This window comes from Achroia grisella, unplaced genomic scaffold, assembly GCF_030625045.1.
Source record: "Achroia grisella isolate CSIRO2021 unplaced genomic scaffold, CSIRO_AGI_Agris_v1 utg402, whole genome shotgun sequence".
Taxonomy (NCBI): Eukaryota; Metazoa; Arthropoda; class Insecta; order Lepidoptera; family Pyralidae; genus Achroia; species Achroia grisella.
Window position 1 is genome coordinate 585,881 of NW_026712841.1, and position 23,474 is coordinate 609,354.

The following is a 23,474-nucleotide window of genomic DNA, read 5'->3' on the forward strand; positions in this document are numbered from 1 at the left end:
TCTCACGTTCAAAAAACAATGTAACTATTTCGTCGATAGAACAGGAAGGCCAAACTCGTGTGAAGGTCCATTGAAATCAATCTCAAGAAACTATTAAAGTATTATAGCAATCAATTAATACTGGCATTATAGAGAACCTTTTATGTAATAATAATTTGGACATTTATAAAATCATGGAATTTGGTACAACAAAATCAAATTAAAAACCCGTTGAATATATTTCTAAGTTAAAACATGTTCCAAGTAATAATGGAAATTATGTTAGAAAACTTTTAGAAATCACGATTAATTCATTTCCCTTCCCAAGAGTGGTTAAGGCCGGAATACACTTGGTGTTGATTGCGCAACCGCACAGCATTGCTTACAGAACAGAGGATATATAGTTATAGCTATTAGCCCTATGGCTATAAATAAAGAGTTCGATAGAAGGCTAAATCGCTGGATCAAAACATTAAATAATTATTGTATTTCAATAATTACTAAGTAACCTCAACCATTAGGCTAAGGTCATCTTAATATCAAACTTTTTCAACACCGTCGACCTTCAGCATACATTACTAACATATCAGTTGAAATAAACGTGTAAGCGATCAAAAATAGCTTCTAGTGATTGAGTTATTTTTAGGAACTTTTTCTTTCATGAAATCAATTAAAATAACTGTTATAGCAGTATAAGCCCAGTACATGCAGAAAATATGAACTCAGTACTAATTCAGTTTTGCTAAATGATAAAAGTTACGAATGAACTTGTTAAATAATACACATATAACAAATGAACTTGTTAGACAATAGACATTTCAGTTGATCATTACCAAGAAACTCATTAAATTGCTAATTACGTGTTACAAAAACTAATCGTGATAGTAGAATGTATCAAGTAGAGTAAAAATTTACATAAATAACATTCGTAAGATCGAATATTGCACATTTTTTTTACCTAATTGATGGTAAATGGTAACTATCGCCTGTGTAATATGAACAACACTACGGACATCAATCATGCGTTCCGTACCTAAGGATTCATTCCGGAGAACTAAGATGTCATGCCTCTTATCCTGTAATTTTCTATACATAAGCTATATTTGCAACATTTTTTCAATACACTAGCTTATATATATATATACACTGTATGTCTATTTTTTCACATTTTATACAATATGACTAAGCCCAATACTTTTTCCTTACAAACAAAACAGATCAAGGTAAATATACCTACTGTCATAACAAAAGTCATCAAAGCAAATCAAGATATACTGAAGAGAATTGAATTGGCGCACTCAAACGGACATTTGCATTGAAGACGTTATGTAAATAGCTTAGAGTAATCGAGGCTACATGAAGCAAGTGCAAATGGGTTCCTAACGGGGCTCTATAGCCGAGGCGAAGTATGAAATATGAGTAGTCTTACGGAATAACAATATTTGCAGAACTTTAATTAATTATAGAACAAATGTACGTGTCTTTTTATGTTAGTGTTTTTTATTTACAAGTTTTTAAACTATGATCTCTATTTAAAATATAGCACTAACAGAAATATCCGAAAAATAAAGTATTGACTTATCATCATTATTTCATTTCAGAGTAATCGGAAACGCAATTTAAGATGTTGGATAAGTTCAGTCATTAAAATCATTTCGATGTTATGAAATTTATTCTCATAACTAATAACCTGGGTCGCCTGTGTACACTTAATTTTATGAATTTCGTATAGATTTACATAATATATAAGTTCTGATACTTTGGAATAATATACCTTTGAAACAGTAAAAGAATTTCTGAACGCGGTGGAGTCATTCCGGAGTTTACTTTCCTCATAACAAAATCAGCTCTTTCTATGTACCTAATATATAGATTTACACAGTAATCCAATAGTACGCGATACATCCAAAAATGCAAAGATGTGTTTTTAAATACTTTGATAATGTCAACTATACTGAAAATTAATTTAGTCCAATGAATATTTTACTAAACAGAAGCATACGTACATTGAATGGTTAAAAATTATGATAATATAATTAATTATATTCGACAATGACTAAGTTAACAATATTTAGAAGTGATACAAATATAGCGATCCTTTTTATGGAATAGCAGAACTTTCACTACGTACAAAAAGAACTTAATATAAATAAAACACACGGTAATGTGACTAATTTAATATGGACGTTTCAACAATGCGTTTCTATTTTGCACGCAGACTTATGTAAGTAGTTCCATATATACAATTATATATACAGGTTAAATGTTTTCACTGTGTTATAAGTAATATATTGTAGATATTTAGCACACTAGTTACAGTTATACAAGGAATTACCAACTGCTGTCTTAAAAGGATATGGGTCTAAATTCACATTCACAGCCACAAAAATTATAGTCCGTGCATTATATGGAGTGTCATATACATTTTTCAACTACATTAATTATTATTAAGATTTATATATTACGCGGCATGTCGAATGCGGATTACAGCCACGGAACTAAAGCGAGCATAGTACCGTTACAGAGAGATTGGTACTACAGATTTACCGGCTGCTATAAGTAACTAACTACCATTATAAATCGATAGCCATAACCACATAGACTTCCAGCTGGACTCAGGGTGATACAGATCTTAAACAGTTTTAAAATCATCAACCTACTAAAAAATAACCTCATCATGTATTGAAATATATACGAAGTAGAAGGAAAACTTATATCATATGTTTGCTTCTATTTATATTTTATTAGTCTTACATGGTTTTGAAAAATAATTTAATAACCATTACAAAAAGAACTTCTAAGGGTAGATAGCAATGTCTGTCTGAGAATAAAATTGCCGAAGGTAATTAATGAATGTTGGGCTAGCCACTAATTAGATTTAACTGGTGCGTTTTAAGAGAATCGATGAAATCATTAGTTTATTTGAAGCAAAATATAAACATTTTGAACTAGGAACCACAACAAATGTTTCGTATACAATGAATGAATTAAGATAAATATAAGATTTTCCGAAAATATGCACGGAAAATAGTTTTGCCTACGCAGGAACAATAGCGTGATACAACTTGGTTGTTCGAACATAAAATAGTTCCACGTTTTGGTGATAAACTTTATACCACTTATAACATAAAATTTCTATTGAAATCCTATATACATATACACAAAAGAAAAAATTATTTGCACTGGTTAAAATTCTAGGTACCTATATACAATCACTGAGTGATCATGAAATCTCGAAAACTACTTACGGCGATGAAATTTGACAGGTAAACATAATTAATAAATTAAACATGGATGGTGGGAAAAAAGAGCGGACACCAGATGAAAAACACATTAAATATTGAAAAAGAACAAATGATATTAGAATGGATGTCTCGGTAAACTTTCACATTATCATTTATTATATTAGTTACGGTAAGAATTATTACCACGGACGAATTACGATTCAAATCAAATATTATTATTATTTCGTGTAACATGTTGTTATAGATTTCATGTACACTTATCCAGTATTATCTAAGTACGAGTATTTTGGATAACTATACTGAGAATTATTATGAGTAATTTTAACTGAAGCAAGTTTGCAAACATGTGCGATAACTATTATGTACGAAATACGATAAAGAGTAAGGTAAAAATCTTTATTTTTCTTAATAATATTAATAATCAATATTTTGATCTTTATTCATAACCATGGCCTAGGTCATCTAGTGGCACAAAGATTTGCATTCCTAATATGATTGGTTATATTCGTGGGCATTACCTATGTACTTATATTATGTATTTACAAAAAAAAATGTGCCTACGTATTAGTTATCTCGTAACCCTAACACAATCTCTGCTTAGCTTGTAACTAGATGACGCTGTGTGAAATTGTCCTGAAATTATTTATACAGAATATATTAATCGACTGATTGACGGAATCGAACCTATTGATGTAGCAAGGCGCTATTATACTTTACCGTACATTCGATATTCTTACACAATATTACCGTGGATGACCACGACTCCGCTAACATCTACAGCTGAATGGGTATTGGTAATGGAAAATGGATGAAGGACTTTGTACAATAGCAAGTGGTTTGATTTCCTACAACTCTAAAATCACGTATATCGGTATTATAAATAACCAAGACTCGTAATTATAAAATGGTAAAATATCACAAGCAGGAATTGTTTATTGTCCCCCAATAATATTTTTTCTCATATATCTTCCATATAAGAGGAATGAATAACTGACATTTTTATTATATGTATAGATTACTAACTATGTGCTTATGCACCAAAGGTTCAAGCAAATAAAGTCATAGTAAACAGCTAGATACAAAAATATTATTAAATCTAATGCTAGATAACCTATCTTATTACATAAATACGTTTTTATTCTTTTTGATGCATTTATCATGACTCCACCTAAATATTTTCAATATACCGAGAGGGTATTTTATTCTTTTTCTCATGCGTAAAGTGAAAGTAAAATTATGGCTTCTAATGTAGAAATTGTATTACATGTATTTCTGTATGTCATTATAGGTTTGACATGAGACTGTCCGTAAATTTACAGTATCATTGTAATTACATCACAGACATACATAACTAGGGTAAACAATACACTGTTAGACAGGAACTGAGAATATTTAACAAACTTCAACTATATCCTGCTATTTAACTGTAATTAAGTAGATATTAAACAAGCAAACATCTTTACAACCTACCATGTCTACAATACTATGTATTTATTTGGACTTAACCAATACAGACTAATTAATTAATTAATAATTATTAGGTAATTGTCATAGAAATTGCCATTATAAAAGGATGAAAAAAACAAGAGTGTACATGTGATATAAGGTAAGATATTTCCATTCCAATATTTTTGATCAATCCCCCAATCTGAGCAAAACTTTGCTTGGATTTTTAGTCACTAAACATCCACTTGAAACTTGAATAACTAGTTAAAAAAATATCTTTAACATTTGTGTAAATTTTTAACTTAATAACAATAAATCATATTCAGATATGTGGTTTAAAAGAAATAATTTTGATAATTCATAGTGGGAATGATTTTCATATATCTATTCATTTCATATCAGTTACGGACCTTAAAAATGTTCAGTTCACTAAATTGGCTCCTTTTCTATGACATTAGTTGTGTATGACAACAATGAATTAGTAAATACTTATCTCTTTGTAATATAAGTACTGAAGTATAGATCATTAGGATAACAGGGAACTTGAGATAGTAATGTCAAAACAAATAATATAATCTATTTTACAGAAAATAAAGCTACAAGGAAAATTATTACAAATTAATCTAAATTTTTATTAATCCTTTGGACCTTCTTGTAGCATCAGAGAGCTGTTAGAATTCCCAGCTAAACATCATCACAAAAATCTGTTTAAAGACACTGTTCTATTTCATCTTTTTGTAACAAAAACAAATATGTCAAATTTTTCAGAGTTCTATATTTTAGAAAACTTGTAACAGCATTTTTAAAATAGGAATATTTAACTATGTGATTGTATAGTCATAAAAATATATTATTATATTATTCATTATATATATAAATTAAAACTTATATATTCTAAATAAATTAAAACAAATCGATGAATGAAACACTAATTAATAAAAATTATTTGTTGATACCAATATTTTTTTTAAATACCTACAATAAAATTGGTAATCTTAAATCAAACATTCGTCTAGTCTAGTGACTAATTTACAAAATACAGTACATGAATACAAAACATGCTTAGTAGAAGCAACATCATCAAATTACCAAAATAATTTCATTCGAATAGGTAAACAGTTTCATCACAATGTTGTAGAGAAAGTTGATACTTTAAATATATAGCATAAACACTGCGTTTATTTATGATCGTAAAAGCTACGTATTAATCATACTTTATATGGAAGGGTGGTCCATAATGCTTGAGTATAATAACCAACAGAACTATAAATCATAATAATAAAATAAATTTAATCCAAATAAATTAATTTTATCATTATAATAGAAATATACACAAACTATCATCTGAAAATAGTTACAAAGAAAAGTAAAATGTTATGCATAAGTTACCTTGTCCGCATTTATCAGTCTTTGGAGTAGAAATCATTGTGTAACCAAACTTCGTCGCTATGTCATATTATCACATTACCAGTTTACTCTATTTCATTTATTATTTCACTATTAATAGAATACAACCACAAATTATCAATAAAAGAAGAAACCGGCAGCCATGTTTAGAAACAATTTAGAAAATTGACAAATTCATGACTTTATGTAAATAACGCCATCTGTTGAGTAAGAGTAATAAGGAAGATTAAACCACAGAATACAAATGAAGCACGAAGTAAAATATTTCTAAAGGAAGAAGTGGCTCGCTCGCATTGTCTCTCTTTTCCTTCCAAATCTGTTATCTATGTAGCATTTCACTTTGAAATTAACAGACAGCACAAATTAAGTTTCTTTGTGCTTTACGTCTCTACATAGTTTGTGGTTTCTACTATTGCACTGTCAGTTTTAGGACTGATTGAAGTATGACAGAATGTAAAATATGTCAAAAAGCTAACTATATATTCTATTTTTTCACATTTGTAATTCTTTTAAATTATTTGCTAATTGAAATAAATGTGCATCTGTTTAACTATAGTTAACCGCAAAAATGATTGTTTTGCAGTGTAATGCTCTTGTATTTTGAAGTTGTACTAAAATTCATCAACCAAACGTGGTGAAAACTTCTGAAACGACAACATTGCTTCGACGTAATCATGGCGGACCCCCTGAGTTTACTACGCCAGTATAATGTAAACAAAAAAGAAATAATAGAGCGCGATAACAAAATAATATTTGGCGAATTTTCTTGGCCTAAAAATGTCAAGACTAACTATCTTATGTGGGGGTAAGTGATTTCAGTGACGACAAAAAAATGTCGTCGTGTCGTTGGCGTATTATGAAATTTATAAAAATATTTTTTCACTTATAGGTCTGGTAAAGACGCATCTCACAATAAGGAATATTATACATTGGAGTGTCTTCTATTTATACTCAAAAACATACATTTGACACATCCGGTGTATGTAAGACAAGCAGCTGTAAGTAAATAGGTATTATTTGAGTGAAATGAATACTGAAGGCATATTGTAATGAACATTATATTTCTATAGGCTGCTAATATACCACCTGTACGACGACCGGATCGTAAGGAACTGTTGGCATACTTGAATGGAGAAACAGCCACCTGTGCTTCTATAGATAAGAGTGCACCTCTGGAAATTCCTACACAGGTAACCATGTATATTTTATATAGTTGCTTTCTATTTCCTTTAAGTAATTATTATAAAAGAATGAAAATCCACAGTTTTTGTGTTTATAATGAATAGAAAGGAATTTGAATGGACACTAAAAAAACTTTGTCCTGTTAACAGCGGGGTATGTTTAAATATGTGAAACATACAGAATATCATGTACATGTAGGATATGCTCCACCTTGGGATGGGTGTTACTGTATAACAAATTTGTACTTAAATGGTTTTTATTGCTCATTTGATAGAAGTTTTAATGCTCAGGTCAAAAGAACACATGATCATGATGGAGGTGAATCTGCGGCAAAGAAGCCTCGTATTGAGGAAACTCATGTCCAAAAAGTACGAGAGCAACTTGCGGCCCGACTTGATGCTCCAAAAGAAGCATCTGTCACTGTTGACAATATCAAGTAAGTATTGTGCTTGTCTGTATACAATTAAAATATTATTTTTTAAAAGCACTTCAAAAGTCTACCGGAATTATTATAATTTTGCCATTACTGACATATTAACAGAATTCAAGTAAATCTTTAAAAAGGATACATTAAAGTTTCTTTGCTAAATATAATAAGCTGATAATCCTAGCACTAGGAACTCTGAATAATAAAAATTAATGAAACTTGAAATCTTACTAGATCTAAATAATGTTTGCTTGTATTGTTTCTACATCAATTTCAGTTTTATATTGATTTTAAAGAAAAAATTAATAAAAGAAAAAACTTAATTTTTTTATATAGGTATATAATTACATTTATTTTCTGCAGGTCTTTATCAGAGGCCATGTCAGTTGAAAAAATAGCTGCAATTAAAGCAAAACGCTTCGCTAAGAAAAGGACAACTATTAAGAGTACTGATTACTCTGACACACTTGGAGTTGTGGGATCAGATTTACGAGCTATTCTGGACTATGATGTGGATATTACCAAAGACATTATCAGTCGTGAAAGGCAGTGGAGAACAAGGACTACAGTATTACAGAGTAATGGGAAAGTGAGTAAACATATTTTATATGAATCTTGTTAAATTTAATATTATTCTGAAAAGGTTATTAATTCCTATTGTTATTATATAAGAAAATTATTTTGATTCTGTATTATAGCCCAAGAGCCCACGACTGCCAGACATACGTCATTTTAATAAACGTGAAAGTTCTTGTATGTGTGTCCCCAACACAGGTAAGAACGATCCCCAAATATGAAACCTGGATCGTGGTTCCTTTGGCAGGTACCAGGTAACAAAGGTGTAAAAAAAATCATACCAAATTCGTTATTTTAAGAAACTCCATATTTTCATATATTGTTCGTAGCACTATTATAACTTGCGCTGCTCATTGCCAGACACGTAGTGTGGTTCCATTCCCCCCCGCCGGACCCCCTAAACTATACTATTTTAGAAATAAACTTACGTCATTTTAATAAAGCTGAAATTTATATATATTATTGAGAGTTCTCTCAAACTGAGTTTCCTAAATTGCCAGACAGTTTTCTTGGTTCCTTATCCTACCAGACTCATTGAAACCGTATATTGGGTAACAACGGTGTATACAATTTCATATCAAATTCGTTATTTTAAGATGCTCCATTTTTTCACATATTGCTCGTAACAGTATTATAACTTGCTCTGCTCATTGCCAGACCCTTAGTGTGGTTCCAACCCCCCGCCGGACCCCCCTAAACTATACTATTTTATAAATAAACTTACGTCATTTTAATAAAGCTGAAATTTATATATATTATTGAGAGTTCTCTCAAACTGAGTTTCCTAAATTGCCGGACAGTTTTCTTGGTTCCTTATAATACCAGACTCATTGAAACCGTATATTGGGTAACAACGGTGTATACAATTTCATATCAAATTCGTTATTTTAAGATGCTCCATTTTTTCACATATTGCTCGTAACAGTATTATAACTTACCCTGCTCATTGCCAGACCCTTAGTGTGGTTCCAACCCCCGCCGGACCCCCTAAACTATACTATTTTGTAAATAAACTTACGTCATTTTAATAAAGCTGAAATTTATATATATTATTGAGAGTTCTCTCAAACTGAGTTTCCTAAATTGCCAGACAGTTTTCTTGGTTCCTTATAATACCAGACTCATTGAAACCGTATATTGGATAACAACGGTGTATACAATTTCATGTCAAATTCATTATTTTAAGATGCTCCATTTTTTTACATATTGTTCGTAGCATTATTATAACTTGCGCTGCTCATTGCCAGACACGTAGTGTGGTTCCAACCCCCCGCCGGACCCCCCTAAACTATACTATTTTAGAAATAAACTTACGTCATTTTAATAAAGCTGAAATTTATATATATTATTGAGAGTTCTCTCAAACTGAGTATCCTAAATTGCCAGACAGTTTTCTTGGTTCCTTATCATACCAGACTCATTGAAACCGTATATTGGGTAACAACGGTGTATACAATTTCATGTCAAATTCATTATTTTAAGATGCTCCATTTTTTCACATATTGTTCGTAGCATTATTATAACTTGCGCTGCTCATTGCCAGACACGTAGTGTGGTTCCAACCCCCCGCCGGACCCCCCTAAACTATACTATTTTAGAAATAAACTTACGTCATTTTAATAAAGCTGAAATTTATAGATATTATTGAGAGTTCTCTCAAACTGAGTATCCTAAATTGCCAGACAGTTTTCTTGGTTCCTTATCATACCAGACTCATTGAAACCGTATATTGGGTAACAACGGTGTATACAATTTCATATCAAATTCGTTATTTTAAGATGCTCCATTTTTTCACATATTGCTCGTAACAGTATTATAACTTGCTCTGCTCATTGCCAGACCCTTAGTGTGGTTCCAACCCTCCGCCGGACCCCCCTAAACTATACTATTTTATAAATAAACTTACGTCATTTTAATAAAGCTGAAATTTATATATATTATTGAGAGTTCTCTCAAACTGAGTTTCCTAAATTGCCAGACAGTTTTCTTGGTTCCTTATAATACCAGACTCATTGAAACCGTATATTGGATAACAACGGTGTATACAATTTCATGTCAAATTCATTATTTTAAGATGCTCCATTTTTTCACATATTGTTCGTAGCATTATTATAACTTGCGCTGCTCATTGCCAGACACGTAGTGTGGTTCCAGCCCCCCGCCGGACCCCCCTAAACTATACTATTTTATAAATAAACTTACGTCATTTTAATAAAGCTGAAATTTATATATATTATTGAGAGTTCTCTCAAACTGAGTATCCTAAATTGCCAGACAGTTTTCTTGGTTCCTTATCATACCAGACTCATTGAAACCGTATATTGGGTAACAACGGTGTATACAATTTCATGTCAAATTCGTCATTTTAAGATGCTCCATTTTTTTACATATTGTTCGTAGCATTATTATAACTTGCGCTGCTCATTGCCAGACACGTAGTGTGGTTCCAACCCCCCGCCGGACCCCCCTAAACTATACTATTTTAGAAATAAACTTACGTCATTTTAATAAAGCTGTAATTTATGTATATTATTGAGAGTTCTCTCAAACTGAGTATCCTAAATTGCCAGACAGTTTTCTTGGTTCCTTATCATACCAGACTCATTGAAACCGTATATTGGGTAACAACGGTGTATACAATTTCATATCAAATTCGTTATTTTAAGATGCTCCATTTTTTCACATATTGCTCGTAACAGTATTATAACTTGCTCTGCTCATTGCCAGACCCTTAGTGTGGTTCCAACCCCCCGCCGGACCCCCCTAAACTATACTATTTTATAAATAAACTTACGTCATTTTAATAAAGCTGAACCTTATATATATTATTGAGAGAACTATTAAACTGAGTTTCCTAAATTGCCAGACAGTTTTCTTGGTTCCTTATCCTACCAAACTCATTGAAACCGTATATTGGGTAACAACGGTGTATACAATTTCATATCAAATTCGTTATTTTAAGATGCTCCATTTTTTCACATATTGCTCGTAACAGTATTATAACTTGCTCTGCTCATTGCCAGACCCTTAGTGTGGTTCCAACCCCCCGCCGGACCCCCCGAAACTATACTATTTTATAAATAAACTTACGTCATTTTAATAAAGCTGAAATTTATATATATTATTGAGAGTTCTCTCAAACTGAGTTTCCTAAATTGCCAGACAGTTTTCTTGGTTCCTTATTCCACCAGAATCATTGAAATCGTATATTGGATAACAACGGTGTATACAATTTCATGTCAAATTCATTATTTTAAGATGCTCCATTTTTTCACATATTGTTCGTAGCATTATTATTACTTGCGCTGCTCATTGCCAGACACGTAGTGTGGTTCCAACCCCCCGCCGGACCCCCCTAAACTATACTATTTTAGAAATAAACTTACGTCATTTTAATAAAGCTGAAATTTATATATATTATTGAGAGTTCTCTCAAACTGAGTTTCCTAAATTGCCAGACAGTTTTCTTGGTTACTTATCCTACCAGACTCATTGAAACCGTATATTGGGTAACAACGGTGTATACAATTTCATATCAAATTCGTTATTTTAAGATGCTCCATTTTTTCATATATTGCTCGTAACAGTATTATAACTTGCTCTGCTCATTGCCAGACCCTTAGTGTGGTTCCAACCCCCCGCCGGACCCCCCTAAACTATACTATTTTATAAATAAACTTACGTCATTTTAATAAAGCTGAACTTTATATAGATTATTGAGAGAACTATTAAACTGAGTTTCCTAAATTGCCAGACAGTTTTCTTGGTTCCTTATCCTACCAAACTCATTGAAACCGTATATTGGGTAACAACGGTGTATACAATTTCATATCAAATTCGTTATTTTAAGATGCTCCATTTTTTCACATATTGCTCGTAACAGTATTATAACTTGCTCTGCTCGTGGCCAGACCCTTAATGTGGTTCCAACCCCCCGCCGGACCCCCCTAAACTATACTATTTTGTAAATAAACTTACGTCATTTTAATAAAGCTGAAATTTATATATATTATTGAGAGTTCTCTCAAACTGAGTTTCCTAAATTGCCAGACAGTTTTCTTGGTTCCTTATCCTACCAGACTCATTGAAACCGTATATTGGGTAACAACGGTGTAAACAATTTCATACCGAATTCGTTATTTTAAGATGCTCCATTTTTTCACATATTGCTCGTAACAGTATTATAACTTGCTCTGATCGTTGTCGAACCAAGAAAACTGTCTGGCAATTTAGGAAACTCAGTTTAATAGTTCTCTCAATAACATATATAAAGTTCAGCTTTATTAAAATAACGTAAATTTATTTATAAAATAGTATAGTTTGGGGGGTCCGGCGGGGGTTGGAAACACACTAAGGGTCTGGCAACGAGCAGAGCAAGTTATAATACTGTTACGAGCAATATGTGAAAAAATGGAGCATCTTAAAATAACGAATTTGATATGAAATTGTATACACCGTTGTTACCCAATATACGGTTTCAATGAGTTTGGTAGGATAAGGAACCAAGAAAACTGTCTGGCAATTTAGGAAACTCAGTTTAATAGTTCTCTCAATAATATATATAAGGTTCAGCTTTATTAAAATGACGTAAGTTTATTTATAAAATAGTATAGTTTAGGGGGTCCGGCGGGGGTTGGAACCACACTAAGGGTCTGGCAATGAGCAGAGCAAGTTATAATACTGTTACGAGCAATATGTGAAAAAATGGAGCATCTTAAAATAACGAATTTGATATGAAATTGTATACACCGTTGTTACCCAATATACGGTTTCAATGAGTTTGGTAGGATAAGGAACCAAGAAAACTGTCTGGCAATTTAGGAAACTCAGTTTAATAGTTCTCTCAATAATATATATAAAGTTCAGCTTTATTAAAATAACATAAGTTTATTTATAAAATAGTATAGTTTAGGGGAGTCCGGCGGGGGGTTGGAACCACACTAAGGGTCTGGCAATGAGCAGAGCAAGTTATAATACTGTTACGAGCAATATGTGAAAAAATGGAGCATCTTAAAATAACGAATTTGATATGAAATTGTATACACCGTTGTTACCCAATATACGGTTTCAATGAGTCTGGTATGATAAGGAACCAAGAAAACTGTCTGGCAATTTAGGAAACTCAGTTTGAGAGAACTCTCAATAATATATATAAATTTCAGCTTTATTAAAATGACGTAAGTTTATTTCTAAAATAGTATAGTTTAGGGGGGTCCGGCGGGGGGTTGGAACCACACTACGTGTCTGGCAATGAGCAGCGCAAGTTATAATAATGCTACGAACAATATGTGAAAAAATGGAGCATCTTAAAATAATGAATTTGACATGAAATTGTATACACCGTTGTTATCCAATATACGGTTTCACTGATTCTGGTGGAATAAGGAACCAAGAAAACTGTCTGGCAATTTAGGAAACTCAGTTTGAGAGAACTCTCAATAATATATATAAATTTCAGCTTTATTAAAATGACGTAAGTTTATTTACAAAATAGTATAGTTTAGGGGGTCCGGCGGGGGTTGGAACCACATTAAGGGTCTGGCCACGAGCAGAGCAAGTTCTAATACTGTTACGAGCAATATGTGAAAAAATGGAGCATCTTAAAATAACGAATCTGATATGAAATTGTATACACCGTTGTTACCCAATATACGGTTTCAATGAGTTTGGTAGGATAAGGAACCAAGAAAACTGTCTGGCAATTTAGGAAACTCAGTTTAATAGTTCTCTCAATAATATATATAAGGTTCAGCTTTATTAAAATGACGTAAGTTTATTTATAAAATAGTATAGTTTAGGGGGGTCCGGCGGGGGGTTGGAACCACACTAAGGGTCTGGCAATGAGCAGAGCAAGTTATAATACTGTTACGAGCAATATATGAAAAAATGGAGCATCTTAAAATAACGATTTTGATATGAAATTGTATACACCGTTGTTACCCAATATACGGTTTCAATGAGTCTGGTAGGATAAGTAACCAAGAAAACTGTCTGGCAATTTAGGAAACTCAGTTTGAGAGAACTCTCAATAATATATATAAATTTCAGCTTTATTAAAATGACGTAAGTTTATTTCTAAAATAGTATAGTTTAGGGGGTCCGGCGGGGGGTTGGAACCACACTACGTGTCTGGCAATGAGCAGCGCAAGTTATAATAATGCTACGAACAATATGTGAAAAAATGGAGCATCTTAAAATAATGAATTTGACATGAAATTGTATACACCGTTGTTATCCAATATACGGTTTAAATGATTCTGGTGGAATAAGGAACCAAGAAAACTGTCTGGCAATTTAGGAAACTCAGTTTGAGAGAACTCTCAATAATATATATAAATTTCAGCTTTATTAAAATGACGTAAGTTTATTTACAAAATAGTATAGTTTAGGGGGGTCCGGCGGGGGGTTGGAACCACATTAAGGGTCTGGCCACGAGCAGAGCAAGTTATAATACTGTTACGAGCAATATGTGAAAAAATGGAGCATCTTAAAATAACGAATTTGATATGAAATTGTATACACCGTTGTTACCCAATATACGGTTTCAATGAGTTTGGTAGGATAAGGAACCAAGAAAACTGTCTGGCAATTTAGGAAACTCAGTTTAATAGTTCTCTCAATAATATATATAAGGTTCAGCTTTATTAAAATGACGTAAGTTTATTTATAAAATAGTATAGTTTAGGGGGGTCCGGCGGGGGTTTGGAACCACACTAAGGGTCTGGCAATGAGCAGAGCAAGTTATAATACTGTTACGAGCAATATGTGAAAAAATGGAGCATCTTAAAATAACGATTTTGATATGAAATTGTATACACCGTTGTTACCCAATATACGGTTTCAATGAGTCTGGTAGGATAAGTAACCAAGAAAACTGTCTGGCAATTTAGGAAACTCAGTTTGAGAGAACTCTCAATAATATATATAAATTACAGCTTTATTAAAATAACGTAAGTTTATTTGTAAAATAATATAATTTAGGGGTGTCCGGCGGGGGGTTGGAATCATACTATGTGTCTAGCAATGAGCAGAGCAAGTTATAATACTGTTACGAGCAATATGTGAAAAAATGGAGCATCTTAAAATAACGAATTTGATATGAAATTGTATACACCGTTGTTACCCAATATACGGTTTCAATGAGTCTGGTATGATAAGGAACCAAGAAAACTGTCTGGCAATTTAGGAAACTCAGTTTGAGAGAACTCTCAATAATATATATAAATTTCAGCTTTATTAAAATGACGTAAGTTTATTTCTAAAATAGTATAGTTTAGGGGGGTCCGGCGGGGGGTTGGAACCACACTACGTGTCTGGCAATGAGCAGCGCAAGTTATAATAGTGCTACGAACAATATATGAAAATATGGAGTTTCTTAAAATAACGAATTTGGTATGTTTTTTTTTACACCTTTGTTACCTGGTACCTGCCAAAGGAACCACGATCCAGGTTTCATATTTGGGGATCGTTCTTACCTGTGTTGGGGACACACATACAAGAACTTTCACGTTTATTAAAATGACGTATGTCTGGCACTCGTGGGCTCTTGCTCTATTACTACCTGGTGTGGAAATTTTACCTTTTTACCAAATGTATAACTATGAAATACTATCAGCTTGTATTTAAGTCCTTGTTTGGCAAGTTATAGTATCAATATACATTTATGATCTCAAATAATAAAATTGCAGATGTTTGCAAAGAGCATATTAGCTCTTTTGGGCAGTATTAAAGCCCGAGAAGAGGGGAGGCCAGGAGTACCTAGACCCCAACCAGTTGTTCTACAGCCACCTACAATATTGCCCACCCAACAAACACAATACAACAGATATGATCAGGAAAGATTTATCAGACAAAAGGAAGGTAAGATATGCAATCCATTACATAAGCAAGAATTGACAAAAGTTAAATCTGTTTTTTTTTAATTGAGAAATTGGAATTTTTTAGGTATACTAATAGACCTTCCATATGTTATAGTGCTACAGGTATTAGCACCTGTAGCACTACAACCTATGGAAGGTCTATTGTGCTCACATTTTTTCAGAGTTTACTACATAGACCCGTCAGGGACAAGAATTAAAGGAAATTCTTAGAAGTGATGGTTTTTATCTCCTCAGGAATGAGTGTAAACTTTTCAAAGAACTTTTCTAATCTATATTATATATTAATTCAGTAACTTCATTATTTAAATTTGTGTGCAGAAACCGAGGGATTCAAAATCGATACCATGGGCACATATCATGGCATGACACTGAAGTCAGTGACTGAGGGACCAAGTGTGCCAGTCGCAGCTCGTGCTCCACAAACTCCTAGTCACCCACGCCAAATGCCACGTAAGTTAAACGAGATATCTTCAGACCTATATTATTAAGTTTACATATATATACATTATTATATGATGTATATAAATGTAAACTTGAGGATATGTTTTCAATGATTCATATGTTCATTCATGTATTGTTTTACTAACTGTGACTAATTAATTACTATATAATAAAAATAAAGCATAATAAAACATTAATATAAATAGTAATAATACTATAATAACTTTATTCATTCTATATTTTACATAACTTTTTAAGGATCAGCTTGTAAGTGTGATAAGTGTCCTATGTTAGTGTTTTTTATTAATAATATAATTTCAAACTCTCATACAGGGTGTATGCGTGTTTGAAATTATATTTTAATTGTAGATGTTACTAATAATAATTTTCATCAAAGAAATTGCACCTTGGTATAATAAGTATACTTGTTCATTTTAGAAAATGGACCATTACCTAATAGTACCCCTGGTAGAAGAGAATTGTTACCTGTGGCGGCAGCAAGGCCACCACCAGGTGGTAAGAGGCCTTCGCGCACACCCATCATTATAATACCGGCTGCTACTACCTCTCTCATATCTATGTACAATGTGAAGGAAATGCTCCAAGACTTTAAGTAAGTATTATTGTCAATAATAATATTTCGTTGTAATGCATGTTACATTTTATTTTCGGATTATTCCAAAGTTGTATTCAAATTTGAATAATTTTTAATTCTTTGAAAAGACCAAGTGAGCATAATTATCTACAATCATACTACATTTTCCTCAAAAAAAAAAAGATAAATTCGTCTTTGTTCCATTACTCTTCCAATTATTATTTAGTGGAACATGCTAAGAAATAGACAATATATTTGTTTAATCACTTTGCATTCATTTCTTTTGTAAAATGTACGTTTACACTAATATTCTTATTTTAGATTTGTACCAGTTGAACAAAAGAAGTCAGAAGGTGCAGTACGCGAAAATGAAGTTCTACTGCAAAGGAGGAAAGGTCCATCTGGAGAACAGTTGCCTAATAATGCAACGACTATTACGGTTTGTACCTATTTTCGTCATAAATTTATAAGTCAATAACACACAACCATAAATATTGCCACTAGAAACGACATTTTCAGCAGAGGTGCTTCATATATAAGTGTGCACTAAAATTTTTTAAATTACGACTGGAATTAAAAAATAAACCGTCGATTGCGAAACTGTGAGAAATTATATTTTCTTTGTACAAGTGAACAAAGGAATCTATTAAAAAAATGATTGCACTACTAAATTATAACTACATATACATATATGTAGTTATAAAAAGAAATAAGCTGGATATTGTTATCATATACATATATGATAACAATATCCAGCTTATTTCTTTTCTTTCTTATCTGTCTCTATGTGTAATCTTTTTCTTTGTTTATAGGTGCCATACCGTGTTGTTGACAATCCAGCTAGACTTTCAGCAGCTGAATGGGATAGAGTTGTAGCTGTATTTGTTCAAGGACCTGCTTGGCAGTTCAAAGGCTGGCCATGGGATGGTAATCCCGTTCAAATTTTCGCAAATAGTGAGTATCATTACCTCATACTTGATATCATTGCAACAATTGCAAACTCTAAAAAGTAAAAATGTAGTTTTAATGTGACAGATATGCTTATATAGCATTAGAATAAATAACTGTTTGAATATGTGCTTGTTTAATAATTTGATTATTAAAAAAATTATCTACGTAAAATTTCAGTTTGTGCGTTTCACCTGAAATTCGATGAGATGAAATTGGACGCGAACGTGTCTCGCTGGGCAGTCACCGTACTCAATTTGAGTCGTACAAAGCGGCATCTTGATCGCGCCGTTTTACTTGGATTTTGGGAGACACTTGACAAGTAAGTATTGTAATGAAAACTTTTTAATTTTTATTTGCCATTCTACAAATTATGTCATTAGTATATAGATAATCATTATTTTAACTAAAACAACTATATTTCAAAGCACCATGTGTAAGCAGTTTTTTAAATGTACTGGTGGTAATTTAAGTTAATTCTCTACATTGTTGTATGTACAATGTTTACTAGTTTGATACTATTAAAACTTAGAATAAAAAATCTGTTAAAATAACATATATTATAATATAATGAATAGATTTTTTAAATTATTATTTAGTACTTATATTAATAATATAAATTTATACAAATTAAAATTACGTTTTTTTGTTGCAGGCATATGAGGAAGAATAAACCACATCTTAGATTTTAAATATGTTGTAGTTATTTAAATTTCTATCACATTATAAAAGATTATTATTTGTGAACAACGCCTTTAAAGTAAAACGGACCTGAGTCAATTCATGCCATTTATGAAGTATTTTGGTCGAAAAATATAAAATCTCATTCAATCACATAATTTGTATGTATGTCTAATGGTATAAAATGTTGGACATTACAAAAATATGTACTCCTAATACATTTTGTACTCTCTAATCTTTAGTCCCTATTACAATTAAGATCATTACTTACTATAAAATCTCTTGTACACATTGTTTTACGAACATTACCTTAACTGTATATCACATAACTCGAATAATAATTATATAACATATATTTTATTTATAGATGTTAAAATACAATTATACTTAAATAATGACGTTTATAAATTATTATAATGCAATATTAAAATTTTAAATATTAAAAAACTTATTTTTTTATAATTATCTAAACAGACCGCTGTAAAATGATGCCACCAATTTGACAATTTGATTGCACTAGGCAAATTACAAGTGCCGTCCGTAATTCAGACACTATTGTAATGCCTGCTAACGTTTTGCAAATTTTGCAGCTTACATACATTTTATAAGCTGTTAGTCGGTATACTACTTATTTTAATACATATGGCATCCCAAAATACTTTAAATGGTATTGAAACTTTCAAAGATCTGTGATCTTTGTATATTAACAACAATAAATTGTTGAACATATTGTCTTTTTTATTTGTATTTAGAAGTGCATGCTACTATAGTGTAACTATTTAAATACTGTAAATCCTAATAAAATTATAAATGCGAAAGTTTGTAAATATGGATGTTTGTTACTCTTTCATGCAAAAACTTCTGAACAGATTTTGATGAAACTTTACAGTAATATAGCTTATGTATCAGAATAACATAGGCTATATTTTTTATTAAAAGTAAGGTATAAACCTATCAATGTCGACTATATTTAGCATATCCCGCCTTTTCACTGTATTACTACCGTTCTTTTACCAGTTGCAGCTGATAGAGGCTGAACAAGTCTATGTATACCCGCTCATCAGGGAGAATGGTCTTGTTAGTAACAGGAACAATTTACCATGATAGGCACACAAGCACAGCACGTGGGCTAACTGAGCTGACTTCATACTCATCCTATCTTCTTTCACTGGTGCTCTGCCGGCGTATACCATTAAAGTGCGCTTTTTATAGCTTCTTAAAAAAACCCCGCTAATCAGACTTCCCTTCAACTCTTACTGGTGAATTATCTGCCAGCATAGATATACCGTTAGCGCCGGCAAGAGCACTATTCTAATACCCATTGAGAAAAATTATTTAAGCGCGGTTTCTTATAGTCCATAGGTTATCGGCAGCCTGTTGGAGATATTTTATTAACTTGCTTACAAACTACAATAGTCAAATATGACTAACAGAAGCACGCTACTAAGAGTACTCCAATAATAATGTTGTATATAAATCTTTCAAGTTGAATCTTCAACCAAATATTACAGACTTCAACAAAGTATAACAAATCAAAAGTAATAAATATGGATCGAATAAATAACAAGTGCTTATTTTTTATTATAGTTTAAGGAAAACACTTGTGCTGAGATAGACTTCTAAGGAAAACAAAGAACCCGCTATCCAGGAACATTTTTCATTGGTCAATACGAACAGTATTCGCGTTATTGTTGAATGTAGGATATCGAAATGGGAAAAACAAAGTAAACGTTTATGTTGTAATTTTGTCTTTATTAAAATTTCACTTAGCTCAATGGTAGTGTATAACAATAAATAATTCTGCTCTCTTTCAGAGATAAGTATGTGTACATATCTACATAGATATATTTTATGTAAGTATGTATTTATGATATTATTTATTTTTCAAAATAAAACCATTAGATAAATTACCCATAACAATATCACATCGTTAGGTATGTACTTATTGTGTGCCCTCATGTGTCTACATAGTAGGTACAATTTGCATACACCTATATTATAGACGTCCAAACTACCTACACGTAATAATGTATTACAATCATTTGGCAAAATATTGATATTTCAAGCATTTTCTTTGCAATAACGGTTTTCTAATCCATCTAAAATTTTAATTCCATAAAAATCTCTGAGTTACCATTATTTATTATTAATAAATACAAAAATATATTCAATAAAACGTAATTTAAATAATACGACATCGTTATGCCCCGGTAAGGAATGATAGGACCAAATTTTACCGGTCGCAAAACTCCGCTAATAAGATTTGTTAGAAACACACACTTTAGTCTTTAATTTGGGGCCGCGTTGTTAGTCTAGTTTCTTTAACCCTAGATTTCTTTGTTTATTATAATCATTTTAATAATAATAAAGATCTTTTGGTAACGACAATTTATAAACAGTGAAGTCAGCACAGTTGCGTACATTTTTGTGTGTAGTGGTACAGATTCTAACTGTAATTTGTAACTGGGGTACAAATGAAAATTTGTAATTCTGATTCATTAATTAAATTATCTCTACGTAAACTATATATTATAGATAAAATTGTCAAACTATACCATTTCATTTTGCTACCATTAGAATTCTAAATTCATTTTTGTTTTTACTACATATTTGCTTGATCGTTGATTTTTTGCAACAAATTATCTAAAATTTATGAAGTACCTACATAGGTCACATAGGTTTAAACAAAATTGTTGTTTATAATATTTGACGCGTAAATATATAGACAGTTTACTTTACACCAAAAATGTTTTAAAGTTACACACTTTATTTAATATCATAAGAAATCTAAGGTTAATAAATATAAATTATGTGATATAGAATGTGTGTAAGCCCCCAAAATATGAGTAAAAAAAGAAAACTTTTATTCTGTAATTAATATACATTACAGCTAAACTTTCACTAAGGTTGACTATTGATGGGCGATGAACTACGAACTATGAGTTTAGCACAATCACTCATAGTGATGCGAACAGGGTTCAAGCTTATTTGAGACATTCTAAAAGTTACAATGCAACATCTCGCCATGTTTTGTTTTCAGCAATTAACCACAATTTGTGAATTGGTAACATTATTTTTATAATTGTTAGAACACATGGTGAAACTTGAAAGTTGAAATCTATCTCTCTGCATGATCCCCTTAGGAATGATTCGTGCAAACTAATGAAATGAAGTATGACGTCACTATCTAATTTTCACAAAAATATTGCCACACGGCTTTAAAATATAGTTACAAATATTGTAAATACCACAATCGAGACATTTTACTTAAAACCAGATCATTTCTTTTCGTCTACTTATTAAACATTTCGTAAGGTGCATTAGGTTCAACATGGGAATTGCCATATTTAAATATTAAATTATAAATGTCTTATACATATATGCCAGGCCACATCTGCAATGCTTAAGTAAATATATATGAAGTCAAATTCCTAGAACTCACTTTCAGTTTACAGATTTACACCAACATTATGTACGATAACTCGGAAATAGATTGTTTATCTGATAATTTTTTGTTATTAGTGCAGTTATGTAACAGATTATACTTAAACTGACTGTAAGTAGGAGCTACAACGTAATGCTGAATAGTACCTACTTGAAGAACAGTGGTCTACATTAAAATATAGGAAAATATTTAGGGCGTATTTTCATTGGTTGATAATTCCACCAAGGTATACATAGCAAGATAAAACAACGACTTATTATGATTACGCATCTTGATCTTCATCTGCATATGAATAGTCAACAATGCCATATGACACCACTATTTTCATAATTCTTTTATATTTCCTTTAGTTAACATAGAGTGTCCCGTATCCAATTACTTTCTATAACGGCCAATGACAATATGCCCTTATGCATCAAAGATAATTTCATCAGTTGTGAATGCGACAAATTAAAGACTCTTGTAATCTTAGATAAGCATATCCTAATTACCCAAATGCACCTTACTTAATTTTGTAGGTCTGTGATATATATCTTAATATCAGATTTTAGTTACGATAATGCCATCTATTAATAAATCATTTACATATTCGAATAACAAATTGTCTCCAATAGCGCTTACGCAAAACAATGTATTTGAATTGTAGAACAAGGAACAAAATTCAGTCAAAAATAATAACATTATATGTATTTGTATTTTTCAACGCCACTTACATGTTCTATTCATGTAAATAAAAAAAAAAATGTGGTGGCGAAAGTTATAAAAAATGTAACAACAATAACAGTGAAAAGTCTAACAAAGGATACCGGAAATTTTAAATATTATTTTGTCACAAATGCTATTTTATAGTCCAGCGCAGACTCATCACATCAGTATTCGAACGTTGTTGAAGTAGGTACCACTTCCAGCACCATTTGAAGAAAGACTGTAATTTTATCTGTAATGAAAACAGAAAACGTTAACAACATACAGAATTAAAATATACCTATGTGGTCGAATTGAACCACTGGTACTTAATATATTATTAAGTCCTGCAGTCACAATTTTTTCCTTCTCTGTCCATGATACAATGTATTTTAAGTTACCTATATAGTAGGTCAGTAGTTCTATTTATTTTTCGCAATCGACAATAGGTAGGTAGGTACTGAGCGGAATTAAGATCATAACAATTCTTTAACAAAAAAAAATGCCCAGATGGAAATACAAAAATAGAATAGAATAC

The 23,474-nt window shown here is 31.6% G+C and overlaps 2 protein-coding genes across 3 annotated transcripts in view; one reads left to right on the plus strand and one right to left on the minus strand.

Moving 5' to 3' along the window:
• Positions 1-6,524: 6,524 nt before the first annotated feature.
• Positions 6,525-19,547, plus strand: LOC131844626 (parafibromin). The gene is made up of 12 exons (XM_059193569.1): positions 6,525-6,882; positions 6,967-7,075; positions 7,148-7,267; positions 7,550-7,695; positions 8,050-8,275; positions 15,951-16,122; positions 16,461-16,592; positions 17,022-17,196; positions 17,500-17,617; positions 17,991-18,132; positions 18,307-18,448; positions 18,782-19,547. The coding sequence occupies exons 1-12, from the start codon at positions 6,752-6,754 to the stop codon at positions 18,816-18,818; spliced, it is 1,650 nt and encodes a 549-aa protein (XP_059049552.1). The 5' UTR covers positions 6,525-6,751; the 3' UTR covers positions 18,819-19,547.
• Positions 19,548-21,867: 2,320 nt separating this feature from the next.
• LOC131844627 (b(0,+)-type amino acid transporter 1-like) overlaps positions 21,868-23,474 on the minus strand; it is a 31,873-nt gene continuing 30,266 nt past the window's right edge. For both annotated transcript variants that reach the window (XM_059193571.1, XM_059193570.1), the window contains exon 13: positions 21,868-23,189. In XM_059193571.1, coding sequence (XP_059049554.1) covers positions 23,122-23,189 — 68 coding nt within the window. In that variant the 3' untranslated portion in view covers positions 21,868-23,121. The remainder of the gene's footprint in view (positions 23,190-23,474) is intronic.